Consider the following 15,692-nt stretch of genomic DNA (forward strand, 5'->3'; position numbering starts at 1 on the left):
CGGTCCACTGAAGGGAGTGGAGATGGTCCACTGCAGGGAGTGGAGATGGTTCACTGCAGGGAGTGGAGATGGTGCACTGCAGGGAGTGGAGATGGTCCACTGAAGGGAGTGGAGATGGTCCACTGCAGGGAGTGGAGATGGTCCACTGCAGGGAGTGGAGATGGTCCACTGCAGGAGTGGAGACGGTCCACTGCAGGGAGTGGAGACGGTCCACTGCAGGGAGTGGAGACGGTCCACTGCAGGGAGTGGAGACGGTCCACTGCAGGGAGTGGAGATGGTCCACTGCAGGGAGTGGAGATGGTCCACTGCAGAGTGGAGATGGTCCACTGAAGGGAGTGGAGATGGTCCACTGCAGGGAGTAGAGATGGTGCACTGCAGAGTGGAGATGGTCCACTGCAGGGAGTAGAGATGGTCCACTGCAGAGTGGAGATGGTCCACTGCAGGGAGTAGAGATGGTCCACTGCAGGGAGTGGAGATGGTCCACTGCAGAATGGAGATGGTCCACTGCAGGAGTGGAGATGGTCCACTGCAGGGAGTGGAGATGGTCCACTGCAGGGAGTGGAGACGGTCCACTGCAGGGAGTGGAGATGGTCCACTGCAGGGAGTGGAGATGGTCCACTGCAGGGAGTGGAGATGGTCCACTGCAGAGTGGAGATGGTCCACTGAAGGGAGTGGAGATGGTCCACTGCAGGGAGTAGAGATGGTGCACTGCAGAGTGGAGATGGTCCACTGCAGGGAGTAGAGATGGTCCACTGCAGAGTGGAGATGGTCCACTGCAGGGAGTAGAGATGGTCCACTGCAGGGAGTGGAGATGGTCCACTGCAGAATGGAGATGGTCCACTGCAGGAGTGGAGATGGTCCACTGCAGGAGTGGAGATGGTCCACTGCAGGGAGTGGAGACGGTCCACTGCAGGGAGTGGAGATGGTCCACTGCAGGGAGTGGAGATGGTCCACTGCAGGGAGTGGAGATGGTCCACTGCAGAATGGAGATGGTCCACTGCAGGAGTGGAGGCCACAGAAGGGACTCAGGCTGTGACAGTTGTAGTCAGCTTGAAGATTCAGCCCAGGGGGAGAGAGAGAGACCTCATGTGCTCTGGGAGGCAGGTGGCAGGTCCCACAGCAAAGGGATGGTAGGAAGCAGACGAGGGGCAGAGAGCCTGTAGAATGCGGTGGTGAGGCCTTGATGTTGGGGAGCGTGTTCGAAAAGCCGAAGTCACAAGTTTCAATGTCTCTTTTTTTTATTATTATTATCTACTCAGCGTGTGATCCAAAGCTCCCTGAGACTTGCACGGCTCTGGGTGGTTCAGAGTTAATATAGAACAGCCACTACCACCCTCAGGCTTCTGTTTTGACATTGTACTCCAGTTATGTAAGATGTTATCCTGGGGGAAGCTGGGTGAAAGGGACACAGGAACTCTGTTCTATTTTTGCAACTTCTCGTGAGTCTTAAAATATTCACAAATTTTTAAAAAGACTTGTTGTTGTTGTTGTTGTTGTTTAAAAAAATAAGTTAACATGGGATGCATTTTCAAACGCCCACTCTGGGCTTTTGCCCCAGCAGCTCACAGATACCCCCCACTTTCCTTCTCCCAGGGGGCTGGGGGCCCCCTCCACTCTGACCTGTGGCCGAGGAGAGATGGGCACTGTTTCACTCCTTGAGCCAGGATCTACGACTGTCCGGTCCTTGAAAGGGGGACACAGGGAGTAGAAGGGGGGCCTGACGTGGGTGCCTGAGGGTTGGGGAGTAGGGGGGGGGTCCCCCAGAGCGTGGGTGCTGTCCTTCCGGGCCCCTCACACGGACAGGATCTCTCACGCAGCGTCTGCCCTGCTGTCTTTCCCTTTCAGGATGCTTCCATTGCACACCGATTCCACGTGATGCGGGAGAAACACCCTGAAAAATTCAACAGCAGGTAAGAGGCCCCGGGGCGCCCGCAGCCGCGCCCCGCCCTGCGCGCCACCTGCTCCCCCCGCCCCCCGCGAGCTCTGGGCTGGGCCGCCCGGGCCTCGCTCTGCTGCCACGTTGCCGGAAGGACAGTCCCCGTGTGTCCGAGAGGACGGGCAGCGACCTGGGAGGGGGGCGGGCGCGGGGCGAGAGGGCGGGCGAGCGGCGCCGGGGGTGGGCTGGGCTGGGGTGGGATGTCTGCGCTCGGCCACCTGGACGCCTTCGGGGGCTCCACCGCTTTCCCCAAGCCGACCCCCGCTCGGGCCCCGGCCCCTCGCCGCGATCCCGCAGGGGGAGAGGGGGGGAAGGCCGGCAGCGTGACCAGAAACGTCCGTTAATGCGGGGCTCCAAGGGCTGGGAGGCCGCGGCCCCCGAGGGCCGGCAGCGTGTCCTTCTGCTCCCCGGGCAGCAGAGGGCAGTAGAGGGAGGCCCAGGCAGAGGCGGCGCATCCTGGTACCCGCCCCAGAGCCAGGGCACTCTAGACCAAGTGGACATCCTAGGTCCAGAAAAGAAAGGAGAGAGAACCCCAGATCTCTCTCTCTCTCTATCCTCTCTCCCCTCCTCCACTCTCTCCCCCCTCTCTCCTCTCTCTCTCTCTCTCTCTCTCTCTCTCTCTCTCTCTCTCTCTCTCTCTCTCTCTCTCTCTCTCTCTCTCTCTCTCTCTCTCTCTCTCTCTCTCCCCCCACCTTTCTTTTTTTTCCCCTCTTTTTCTTCTTCTTGGTTCGTTCATTCTCTCTTCCCTGGGTTGGGCTGACCCTGTGCGAGGTGTCTGGTGGATAGGCAAGAGGGACTCAGACTGAGAGGAAGGGCTTTGCTTGATATAAACCACCCAAAGGCCAGATCCAGTAACAAGAAAGAACAGGATGGTCCAAGAAGCACACTCTGAGGATCTCCATTTCAGTCCTTACTCCTTCCCCTCTGGCCTGTGAGAGGTTAGCGGAGAAGGGCTTCAGGGGTCTGAAATGGAAGGTAATGAAGCCTTCACAACAGAGCCTGGCTCAGGAAAAAGTGGCTGTGGGCAAGAGTAGCGCTCACAGGAAGGTGTGGGTTCCCTCTGGGCACTTTCCCATCCTGCTGCCCCACACAAAGCATGCACACAGGCTCCAGACATGCTGCAGACATGGCTTCTACATAGTCTCCGACATCCAAATTTCCTCTCATAAAACGTAGTTTGCTCTCATAGATTTTCAGAACCACCAAAAACAAGCCTTCTTCCATCTATCCCAGACTTAATGGTCCTTTTTCCCCCGTTATTCTTACATGTGTACACATATTTGTGTGCACAGTCTTGCTGAGATGCCGGATGCTTGAGAGATTCTGTGAGATTCTGTTCATCTATTCATCGGTTTCCTGAGCTGAATGATCTGAAGATGCACTGGGCATACGTGCAAGCTGGGGACTCACAGTCCTGTGGCAGACTGCTGGGGGGCAGAGATACATACAGACTAGCATCAGGAGGTGTGAATGAATGGAGGTGGCCTGTGGGAACTCAAAGCCAGAGCATGGAACTTGGTGTGAAGGATTCCAGCAGGAAATCCTTTTATACCAAGACAGTCACTTGCATATGGAAAGAGCAACCCTGGGAGAAGAACCAAATGGACAAAAGGATCCAAAGGAGGGGCTGGAGCGATAGCACAGCGGGTAGGGCAGTTGCCTTGCAGGCGGCTGACCTGGGTTTGATTCCCAGCATCCCATATGGTCCCCTGAGCACCGCCAGGAGTAATTCCTGAATGCAGAGCCAGAGTAACCCCTGTGCATTGCCGGTGTGACCCAAAAAGCAAAAAAAAAAAAAAAAAAAAAAAGATCCAAAGGAGAGGGACAGGGAGCATGTTGGGAATAGACAAGCAGTCCACTGAGTGGTCTTTTGGCACAGAAAGAAGTGAGACCTTTGCAGTTTGCAGACAACAAGGAAACAGCAGGAGGGAGAAAGTTCTCCTTATTCCAGAAATCCACTGACAGGTCAACATATGACATAAGTAGAAAAATCATCACCCATCCATAGGATTGAGTGCAATTAGAAAGACATCTGTGTCAGACAAAAAAATAAATAAACTTGCAATTGTGCATGTCAGTGCAAGGTTTGAACAACTTCACAGTGATCCGAAGGACTGTCTTTTCCTTCCCTCTTCCCGGTTTACATTATTAACACAACTCCTTGCAATTAGGTGCACACCTCACCAGACTGAAATCAGGGTAGTGCGGTCCTAACCCTTGGAGGAGCAGGGATCACATGCGAATTCACGTGCCTGCTGAGAAGCGAAAACGCAGTGGCCTGGAGGGAGGCCTTTCCCCCAAGCCTCAGACCAATTTCCATTAGGAATTTTGAGTCCATGCTGCTGCCACCCGGGGCCTATTTGCTCCTACTGAGAACACCCAGAAGTGCCCAATTTGTCCACTGAGAGGCAGGCAAGCAGCCATTTTCTCCAGGCTTCCTTATTTAGCTTTGGAGACATTTTAAATAGGCAGGTGGTTGTAGCCATGGTTACCCCATTACACCAAGGCTAAACTTAGGAAGGGCCACAAGGGAAAGGAAGAAAGCTTGATACCCAGGATTTGGAAATGTAAACGATATTATCAAACAAGGCCTCACTTTACTCCTCTGAATTTAGGTTTTCCAACTGGTAGTCACTACTTGGCTGGAAGCTGTGGCCATTCATGCTGCACGGAGCCCTGGGGCTAACCCCAGGGTCAAATCTAGAGAGTTGTAGCTGTTTTGTTTTGATGCAGGAATCCAATCTGTGACTAGCTTGGGCTAGAATTTATCAGGAAACATGAATCTTTAGTTTGGGTTGGAATTTATCAGGAAGTATGGGTCTTTTTCAGTGCTTATTCCTTTTCCTGGGCTATTTCTAATAGAATTGAACCCTACATTTTTAAAAACCACAGTTCTGAAATTTTCAAATCCTAAGAGACTTCCAAATTATGAATCCATTGCTGGGAATTTCTTCCCCAGTGGCCTCTCGACACAGGTTACTTTCCTGGGAAGGCCGTTGGTTGCGCAAAAGTAAGTTATGTGTTCCCTGGAGGAATAGCTGTGTAAATGGGGCAAGACCAGACCAAAAGACACAGGAAGAGATGGCATGTGTGATGGGCAGGAGAAAGAAAAGGTCTTTGAGAGCACAGATGAGATCCAATTTGCTATGCTACTTCCTAATTACTGACAGACTAATTATTAATGGCTAATTTAGGAAGTTATAAAAATTATCATTGTTGAGATTTAATCCTATTGAGAGTCTAATGTGTAAGAAAGTATCTTAGGATTCCAGGGCAGATAGTCCCTACTTCAAGGAATTTTTTTTTTTTTTTGCTTTTTTGCTTTTTGGGTCACACCTGGCACTGCACAGGGGTTACTCCTGGTTCATGCACTCAGAAATTACTCCTGGCAGTGCTCGGGGGACCATATGGGATGCTGGGGATCGAACCCAGGTCAGCACGTGCAAGGCAAATGCCCTACCCGCTGTACTATTGCTCTGCCCCTCAAGGAATCTTTAGTCTAGGAAAAATCATTTTCAGATTGTTTATAGAAAATTATTTTTGTATACAAGCAGGTTAAATTTAATAGTTCATGTCGTATACTGAATGTTGTATATTAATAAGAAACATATTAATAGTCATTAATTACTTATAAATTATTTGTAGTGTAGAAAAAGGGAACCAAACTAAGAAGTGTCATTATTTTTTTGTTTGTTTATTTGGGGTGGGGTTTGGTTTGGTTTTGTGCCACACCTGGCTGTGCTTTCTCTGGTGAAGCTCAGTGGATCACTTGTGATGCCACAGATTGAACCCATGTCTGATGCCAGCAAGGCAAGCACCCTACCCATTGTATAATCTTCCCGACCCAAAACCTGTTATTCTTTGAGCTCATACTAAGCCAGATGATACACGAGGCTCTTTAAATACATTAAATCGTTCAAATTCCCAAGTAGCCACACAAGGCCAACCTTAGCATTCCCATTTTACAGATAGAATGACTTTTGAAGAAGCTAAGTTATCTAATCACTATCATACTATTTTCCCCTATTGGTTGAGATTCTGTTGTATACAATATTGTTAATAATGGTTTTTCATGCTCATAATTCCAACACCACATCTATCACCTGTATACCCACTTCCCTCTCCCAAGGGCCCCAACACGCCTCCCTCCCTCTCGGCAGCATCCCTCCACACCGGAAACTCAATTGTGTGCATCAGTTCTCTCATGATATGTTTGTTGCCTTTGGACCTTTGTTGTTAACTTGTTGTGTATCTTTAAATCCTACATGTGAGAGATCATCCTGTGCCTATCCCATTCCTTCTGACTGACTTAACTTAGCATGATAGCCTCTAGTTCCAGTCATGTTATTGCAAATGGCATGATTTTGTTCTGCATGGCATTCTATTATGTAAATATACCACAACTTTTTGACCCACTCATCCGTAGTTGGGTTTTCAGGTTGTTTTCTCACCTTGGCTATTGTACTCAGTGTAGTGATAAATATAGGTGTGCCTATATCCTTTCAAATGAATGATTTTGTGTTTGGGGGATAGATGCCAAGAATGGGTATTTCTGGGCCTAGGGGAGTTCTAGTCCTATCTTTTAGATAGATCTCCATTTTGCTTCCCATAAAGGCCAAATCAGACGATGTTCCTGCCATCAGTGGATGAGGGTTCCTTTCTCACTACAACCTCATCAACACTGCTGTTTACAGTGAAGTCATACATCTTTTCAAACAGAGAGGCTTGTCTTCTGGTTAACTCCCAACTTCCAGGCTTCAAGCTTTTTACTGTACCTACTATTTCCAGTAGATTTCATTTAGCAAACGGCTACTGTGAATCAAACACTCCTGTGGAAACTTTATTTATTATCTCACTCAATGTCACAATAACACACAAAGATAAATGTTACCGTCCCCATTTCAGAAATAAAGACATCAGGGATACAGAAGGCTTAACTATCATTGGCTCTATTCCCCTTTTGAGTTGTCTCTGGAAAAAAAACACCCGCTGAGTTCCAAACAGTGAGCCCAGGGATGCCGCCCACTCTTGCCTTGCATGGTGTGACTCCCCCCTTCCCCTCCCCCACCCCATACCCCATCTCTATATCCACAGCAAGATCTGACTGTGATATTTGTATGGTGCAGTGCAAAGGGAAAATGCAAGACCCTTTGTTCAGAAATGATACAGGATTTCAAATCTATGACAACAGAACATAAAACCAGGTGTAGGGTTCATGAAAGCAGAACCTGTGGAGCTACATAATTCTGGAACCTATGAGCTATCAAGAAGAGGAGTTCATTAGAAAGAAAGAAAGAAAGAAAGAAAGAAAGAAAGAAAGAAAGAAAGAAAGAAAGAAAGAAAGAAAGAAAGGAAGGAAGGAAGGAAGGAAGGAAGGAAGGAAGGAAGGAAGGAAGGAAGGAAGGAAGGAAGGAAGGAAAGAAAGAAAGAAAGAAAGAAAGAAAGAAAGAAAGAAAGAAAGAAAGAAAGAAAGAAAGAAAGAAAGAAAGATTGATTTACCTGGGCTCATGAGTTCAAAAAAAAGAGTTTAAAGACTGGAAGAAAGAAAGTTTCAACTAGGGAGAGAAGAAGGAGGATTTTAATCCCTCAAACAGGCAATAGTCAGTGTCAGTAGCCCAATCGGGGGTGCTAGTAAAGATTTCCAGAGCGCCAAGGCTCTCCCGAGTCTCCGAATGAAGTCTCTGTGACTGGTTTTATGTATGTGGAAGATGTACTGCCTAATTTCTAATGTCACTGGCCGTGAGTGTCCAGGAAGAGAAGTCTAACTATGGAATTTTTTGGTTGTGGGTCAGAAACTCAGAGTACTTGAGGAATGTGTTATTCCAAACCTGTTGAGTGCCATGCACTTGACTATGTCCCTTAGCAATTTAGGCTGAAGCAAGATATTTCCTGTTAGCCTTCAAAGGGAACAGAAACAATGCTCCCTTCCTACCGGAAGCTGACCACCTTTTCCAAAAGCCCTTGGGTAATTAACAGCCTCTGGAGTGTTAGCTTTCTTGGAGGCAGGCCCATGGAGCAGTTAATGAGGGGTTCCCCTCAAGCCCTAATGTAGCCTGAATCCTTAAGAGGTTGGGAATACATTTTGCAAATATCTCAGCACTTAAGAGATTATTTATAGAATGAGGCAGCAGGGTATAGTCTAAATTGACATCAAAACTTGGCTCTGCCCCTAGCTGTGTGACCTTGGGCAAGTTGCTTAATCTCTTTAATCCTTTGCTTCTTCCTGAAAATCTTGTGAGGCTGCTCAGAGTATTTAATAATATGTACATTCACAGCACGTAGTAGGTTCTCAGTAAACATTTGCTGTATTGAATGACAAGCTTAAGAAGAGCATTGCCTTGAATTTCTGTCAAAGCACTAGCATGAAAGCATTCCCCATCGAAGGATTCCAGAAAGCTTTTTTGATAGAATTTCAGGTGGGATTTTACTTATCAGAGGGTCTTTGCTATGCTTTTTTCCTAGGTAACATAGAAAGCTGGAGGATGATAAAAAGTTGGAGAAGACTCCAGCCATGACACAATGAATCTGTCAAATTCCTCTCCAATTTGGCAGACAATGGAGTCAGGATTGGGCTGGATTCTACTAGGACTAAAATTGTATAGAAAAGGAATTTATTTTTCCTGGCCCCATGCATGTCCAAGAGTCAGGGGTTTAGGGCCTAAATACCAGATTCTAAGTCCAATGCAAATTCAGAAGTTAGCATGGAGGTAAGGAGGTTGCATGCTTCATTTGGTACAGTAACAGGAGGAACAAAGCTGGAAATGGGGAAGGGGTAGTTACAAGGCAGACGTCCTGAGCAACATGGGTATTTAGGGCTTACCAGCTGCAAGTCATGATGGAGATTTGGTATGTCTGTGACTGGAGCAAGGTATCAGATGCCAGAGATATGTCTATGCTTCCTTCATTGATCTTAGTTTTCCCTCACTGCAGATGAACACAGAGTTCTCTAAGAAGCAAAACTAGAAACCAGCAAAGCTCAAGGCATTCGATTCTGGGAAGGAGAGGCTTCTTTTCTTGTCTACCTGGTGTGGGCTCGGTAATCACAAATATTAATTTATCACCATGTGCATAAAATTTTCTTTCCTTCAATCTGAAAATTAAACCAGTCAAGCTTATGTTTTCCAGGACTCTTGTGTCCAGTATGTTAGTCTAAAATCTCATTTTTTCCCCAGAAAGCTAAAAGAGCAGGGTTTAAATTCCTCACCAGTGAAGTCTTCAATTCTGCTCCCTGGAATGGGCTTTGTTTTTTCCTCATCTAATATTCAGTACCCCCAAAAGACACACCTTGGGGACAAAGGAGGTTCATCTTTCTACACCTGTTTCCCTCAATATATCAGATATATTTTTTCAAATATTTGAGATTTGAGGGGGGGCCCAGATGAAGCTATTTGTAGCTTTTCCTATTTTTATTCTTATATCCCTAGATGGACTGGAGTGATAGCACAATGGATAGGGCATTTATTTGCCTTGCACGCGGCTGACCCGGCTTCTATTCCTCCGTCCCTCTCAGAGAGCCCAGCAAGCTACCGAGAGTATCTCGCCCTGATGGCAGAGACTGGAAAGCTGCCCATGGCGTATTCAATATGCCAAAAATAGTAACAAGTCTCACAATGCAGACGTTACTGATAACCGCTCGAGCAAATCGATGAACAACGGGATGACAGTGCTACAATGCAGTGCTATATCCCTAGATAAGTTTATACCTTTGACTCTTCAAGTCATTTCCAACAGCAAAACTGAAATGTTTATAAACTACCCCTCCACACACACAAAAACAAATGGTTTGTTTTTACCCCTCCTCAAGAGAGAACTAGATAAAGTGAATGAAACACTGAGCTCATGTTTATTTCACAGACACATTATCTTTCAAGTGCCAGAGGCCGGGATTTTGTTTGGAGGGTTTTATGGGTTTGGGTTGTTGTTTTGGATTTTTTTTTTTTGATGGGGGTGGGAGAAGGAGGTTTTGGGTCTTGGGGGTCCTTTTCTTGCTTGGGTGTTTACCTTTCTGTATAATTTACTTAGAGTCATTGCAGAAACAAGAGAGCAGCGTGTAGTTTATTAAAAACTCAGTTGGTCAACCATTGTAGTACACTAAACTCTTATTTATATTAGTGTGCAAGTCTCTGCCCTAAAGACTCACACTGTAATAATCAGATGAGGTCACACTTGCCTCAATATTTCCTTCATATTCCTCCTAGCTCTCAGTTCATGTTGGAACAGACAACACAGCAACTCAGAGCAGCACCCACAAGCAACCCATTCGACCTTAAGGCTCCCAACAAAACTGCAGGTTCCCTAGAACAATTCCTTCCTATAGCTTATAACAGGACTTTTCTTCTCGGAGAAAAAAAGGTCTGATTCATGGCAACAAAGAGTGAGATCAGCTTGTGATAATATCAAAAGGAACTTAAAAGCGAGCTATGTTTTCAAGTCTTTAGGCCGATAATCCAAATGTTATCAGTATTTATTTATTGATTGATTTCTAGAAATATTTCCATCAAAGAGCTTAAAACTGTAGTGTATAATCAAGTTCAGAAGGGCAAGGTCAGATTGATAACCCCGCGGGAGAAAAATCAGAGCACACACATTCAAAATGAGGTTGGAGCTGGCTGGGTCCTCAAGTGGGTGTTCTCAGTGGCGTGCTTTCCGATGGGCAAGAGGGTCGGGAAAGTGCCGGAATGCAGAAGCTTGTCTCCTGAGGAAGGACTGAAAGAAGAGAAGACCTAGGGAGAAATGAGTTTTGGTTTCAGATACCTAAAAGGATTTTTTTCCTAGAGAATATTAGGCTATATTGCATGGTAAATTAATGGAAAAGTAACTGGATTGTCCAGTTTGAGCCCCAAATAAACGACACTGGTTTCACCAATCAAAGTCACCAATGAAAGCACAGGGCACAGGACAGAGGCACTTTCCATAGTTTTATGATCAGGTCAGTCCTCTGCGGGCCCCTGTGGAGATGCGTGATGGAAAGGGGAGGGCTGGCTGGATTCAAATGCTGGAGTTTCACCAACCACTTATCAAATGCTCGGTGAGCTCACCTGTAAAATGGGATTAAAGTTAGTGCTGGAGAAATAATACAGGAGATAAGGTATTTCCCTGGCATTCAGTTGACCCAGCTGAGATCCCTGACACCATGTATGATCCCCCAAGCACTGCCAGGAATGACCCCCAGACAAGGTAAAACAAAATTGGAATATAATGCTGTATTTGGTTTGAGGTTGTTTCTTGTTTTTCTGGTTTTTGTTTTATGACTGTGGTAACAAACTTTGTGACTCAAACCCACACACCTTCACACCTTTGTTACATTACAGTTTTGCTGGTCAGATGTCTAACCCAGGCCTCATGAACTAAAATCAGGGCCTCACCAATTCCTTTCTGGAGGCCTTAGGACAGCCTCTATTTCCTAGTTCTTTCAGCATCTAGTGGCCACCTACATTCCTGGGCTTGTGGCCCCTTTTATCTCGAAAGCCCACAGTGGTCTTTGTTAAGGTCTTTCTCACATGGAAATCTCTGATGGTATCTCTCTGCCACCCTCTTCCTCTTGTATTACATGGACCCACTTAGATGCTCCAAGATCATCTCCCCATTTCAAGGCCAGCTGACTGCCAATGTAAGTTCCATCTGCTACTGTTGTCCCCTTGCCATGTAACAAACATAGGCATGTCCTCAGATTCCAGGGATTAGATCATGAGTATCCTCAGAACACATTCTGTGGGCCACAAGTGCCTTCTCACTGAATTCTTCTAAAGATCCAATGAAACAGTGGCCTTTAAATGTTCATTACAAAGGTTTGGAGCTTCAATGTTAGCTGCTGTTATTAATATTCTTATTATTACAAAGACAGATCCCACATCAGATAATAGTCAGTTAGATGACTCACAAGTCCTTAAAACTCAACTCTGAGATCTGGTGGTTGTCTAAGAGGAACAGATAAATATCTATTGGTCAGAGGGTATGAGTCATCAATGTAGCAATAGGAGACTTTATTTTTTTCTTTTCATCTTTTCTTTTGTTAATTATTGCAGGATAGAGGGGTGTGGGGTGGCTCCCAAGGGAGCTAATGGAGCCTTGGGGGGCCACCCCCATGAGTGGTACTCAATTAACAGGACTGGGTAGTTGAGTGTCAGGTGCAGAGATGTGGCGGTGCTCATCCCCCCAAACGCACACCCAGCAGTGCTCGAAGCAGGACAGGGGATCACACTTAGGTTCTTGTATATGTTGGGCGTGTGCCCTTATTCCCTGAGCTTTCTCCACTGGCCCTTTCTCTTCATCTAGATGGTTTTCTCAGTAGAACACCAATACATTAGTCATGATGAAAGGGTGTGTGCATCTATATCAATTTGGGGGCCAAATTCATCATTGTTCAGGGGCTACTTCTGGCTTGGTGTTCTAGGCTTGTTCCCAGTGATGCTTCAGGGACCATGCAGTGATGGAGATCAAATCTTGAGCTGGTTTTAAATTTGTGGTAATGTTATGATAAGGTTATATCAACTACTTTTGAACATGCTTTTCTTTAGACAAGCAATTAAGACTTAGCACTGTAGCCATGTCGTCCCACTGTTGTTCATCGATTTGCTTGAGTGGGCACCAGTAATGTCTCCATTGTGAAACTTGTTACTGTTTTTTGGCATATCAAATATGCCATGGGTAGCTTGCCAGGCTCTGCCGTGCGGGTGGGATACTCTCAATAGTTTGCCGGGCTCTCCGAGAAGGACGGAGAAATCAAACCCAGGTTGGCCACGTGCAAGGCAAACACCTTTCCCGCTGTGCTATCACTCCAGACCTGCCTGGCTAGCCCAGTCAGTGGAGCATGAGACTCTTAATCTCAGGGTTGTGGGTTCAAGCCCCATGTTGTGCATGAGTTTTGGCAATTAAGACTTAATATAGAAAAACAAACCATAATGCCTTCCCAAGAAATAAACAGAACATTATTGCATATTTTCCTTCAGGAGTTTCACTGCATAATTTTATTTACTTGAGGTCACACTGCATATGCTGGTTTAATTATTAAGATCATAACATTTACGGCTTATGAAAGGAAGTTAGTATAAAGAAACTGATTGAGTTATTTATCTGCTTTGGGAGTTTTATCAATCATTTCCAATTTTAATAACACAAATGATTTTGTTCATTGAGACCTTTAAAGGAATCATTACTCATTGCAAATGAAGTGGTTATCTGATATGCTATGCAGCGCCATTTTTGTGAAGGGTAAATAAATCTTAGAGTTCCGGTCCTGTCCCTGGTTTCTTTGCATCTGATAATGAACAGATTGTGTTTTATGTGACCATGAGAGGCAGCAAGAGTTGTCTTTGGAAACCTGGGCAGGACCGTGCTGTAAACACATGTGACTAGTGACTACAGGATGTTAATGAAGTGCTAGGAGGAGTGATCTTCTCAGTTTAAACTTGGCTCCAACCCATACTAACATAGAGGTTGTCATTTATTATTGAAGGCGTCCAAGAATCTCATGCACATCATTGTTTCCCAAAGAGGGTGACACCACCCCTGGAAGTCACTGGAACTACCCATGGAGGCCCTAGTAGCCTCAGATGCGACTGGGTGGCACTTTTTTGAAACAAGATACTTTTTATTGAAGAAAGCTTATTTAGAAAGATAAGGGTGGGGAGAAGGAAAAAATACGCGTTCAAGAGAAAACATGAGTTTAAACACGAGAGTAGGCAAAGTGTTAGAAAGATAGTGTTCAAGAGAGAACATGGTTTTGACAGACCAAATTCCAAATGACTTTTGGGAGGCTATATGCAGTACCTCTGAATGGTTTCTTTTCTTCTTTTTTCTGGAGTTCTCTACACATGTCAAAGTTAATTTGGGCATTGTCATGGGAAAGACAGCCTTGCACTGTTGATGGTCCCTTCATAACCTCATCATCACCTTTAGGTTTTTCTGTAGCTTCTCCTTTTCTAAGAGGTCTACCCTTCTGTGGGTGGGGGTGAAATCTCTGGGAGATGGGAATGTTGTAGGCAGATAGGTAAGGGGGTCCTGTTAATATACTCCAGGGAAATAATAAAACTTAAGAAAAAAATTGTCAGGGCTGGAGTGATAGTACAGTGGGTAGGGCATTTGCCTTGCACACGGCCAATCCAGGTTCAATTCCCAGCATCCCATATGGTTCCCCAAGCACCGTCAGGAGTAATTCCTGCATGCAGAGCCAGGAGGAACCCCTGAGCATTGCTGGGTGTAACCCAAAAAGCAAAAAAAGAAGGAAAAAAAAAACAGAAAAATTGTCCAGGGACTGGAGTGATAGTACAGTGGGTAGGGCATTTGCCTTGCATGTAGCTGACCAACCTAGGTTCAATCCCCAGCATCCCATATGGTCCCCCAGGCACCACCAGGAGTAACTTCTGACTGTCCATCCAGGAGTAACCCCTGAGCATTGCTGGGTGTGACCCAAAAAGGAAAAAAAAAAAAGAAGAAGAAAGTGTCCAGTTTTGAAGTAGCCCAAGGGCATCTTTGAGATTCTAATCTTGAGCTCTAGAGAGATGAGAAATTGAGGCACCACCCAGATGGTGTGGACTGGAGCTATAGCACAGCAGGTCAGGCACTTGCCTTGCACACGGCCAACCCAGGTTCGATTCCTCTGTCCCTCTCGGAGAGCCCGGCAAGCTACTGAGAGTATCCCGCCTGCACGGAAGAGCCTGGCTAGCTACCCGTGGTGTATTCGATATGCCAAAAACAGTAACAACACGTCTCACAATGGAGACGTTACTGATGCCCGCTCGAGCAAATCGGTGAACAACTGGACGACAGTGCTACAGTGCTACCCAGATGGTGTACATTATTTTTAACTGGAACAACTTTCTCAGAATAAGATAAAAAAGGAATGACCCGTTTAACTGTTGAGAAAATGGGCTTAGTGGGATTAAACGACTTGCCCAGGCAAGTAGAGGCAGCAAGCAGGGGAGCTGCCTAGCCTGGCTCCACTTCCCTGACTGAGCACCGCTGGTCAGTGCCCCAGAATCTAGAAGCAGTTGATAAAGAGACTAGACAAGAGCATGGAGACAATTTACAAGACCCATGAAAAAAAAAGAAAAAACAAAAACATAACTACACTAAATCCTTCCCCTGAGAAGACGCGGAGATTGTGATGGAACAGGGCCTCAGGGGTGAGGTGGATTACCCGCAGGAAGCAGTGACCACACCTCTCTATCCTTCATCTGGGCTCAGGAAAGAATGAGCGAGAAAAATCCTTTTGGGTGGATGAATCTCCGGCCTGGAGATGTTCTAAAGGCTACAGTGAATTATTGAGAGACACGTGGAATGTCTGGGAAAGGCCTCTGAAAACAGGAGATGGCCGCTGTGTCTGCAGTGACAAATGCGTCTTTTCGAAACCCAGGGAAGAGCCCGCTGCTCCCTGCCAAACCCTCCAGGGCCCTTTGCTTCTCACCCCACAGCTGACTGGCATGACCCCCAACGCTCTGTCCTTTATACCTCGGCTCCCAGTTAGATCCCCAAGACATCCCTTAGCATTGTCTCAGCATTCATCTGGCCCAGTGCTCTCCAGTGTAGGCGACATGACCCTCTAGGGGGCGCTAGAGTGGCCCAGGGGGGATAGTAGTGTCTGGAGGGCAATTGGTGAGGGCTACCCTTCTGTTCATTTAAAGAATAAAGATTACCAGGGATGTTGAGTGATTCTGCTTCTGTAAAGAGGGCTGTGGACCAAATAAGTCTGGACTCTCGAATATTCTTCACTCTTCGGCCTTGTGTTTTGTGGGGTTTTTTTGTTTGTTTTTGTTTT

At 46.3% G+C, this 15,692-nt stretch overlaps 1 protein-coding gene across 5 annotated transcripts in view; it reads left to right on the plus strand.

The window, feature by feature from the left end:
- Nucleotides 1-15,692, plus strand: part of DGKG (diacylglycerol kinase gamma) — a 242,530-nt gene that overhangs the window by 121,840 nt on the left and 104,998 nt on the right. For all 5 annotated transcript variants that reach the window (XR_008628503.1, XR_008628504.1, XM_055126218.1 and 2 more), the window contains one exon: nucleotides 1,846-1,910. Coding sequence is in view for 3 of the 5 variants with exons in the window: in XM_055126218.1 (XP_054982193.1) it covers nucleotides 1,846-1,910 (65 nt within the window). In the remaining 2 variants the exon portion in view is untranslated. The remainder of the gene's footprint in view (nucleotides 1-1,845; nucleotides 1,911-15,692) is intronic.

The sequence above is a fragment of the Sorex araneus genome, chromosome 2, assembly GCF_027595985.1.
Source record: "Sorex araneus isolate mSorAra2 chromosome 2, mSorAra2.pri, whole genome shotgun sequence".
Taxonomy (NCBI): domain Eukaryota; kingdom Metazoa; phylum Chordata; class Mammalia; order Eulipotyphla; family Soricidae; genus Sorex; species Sorex araneus.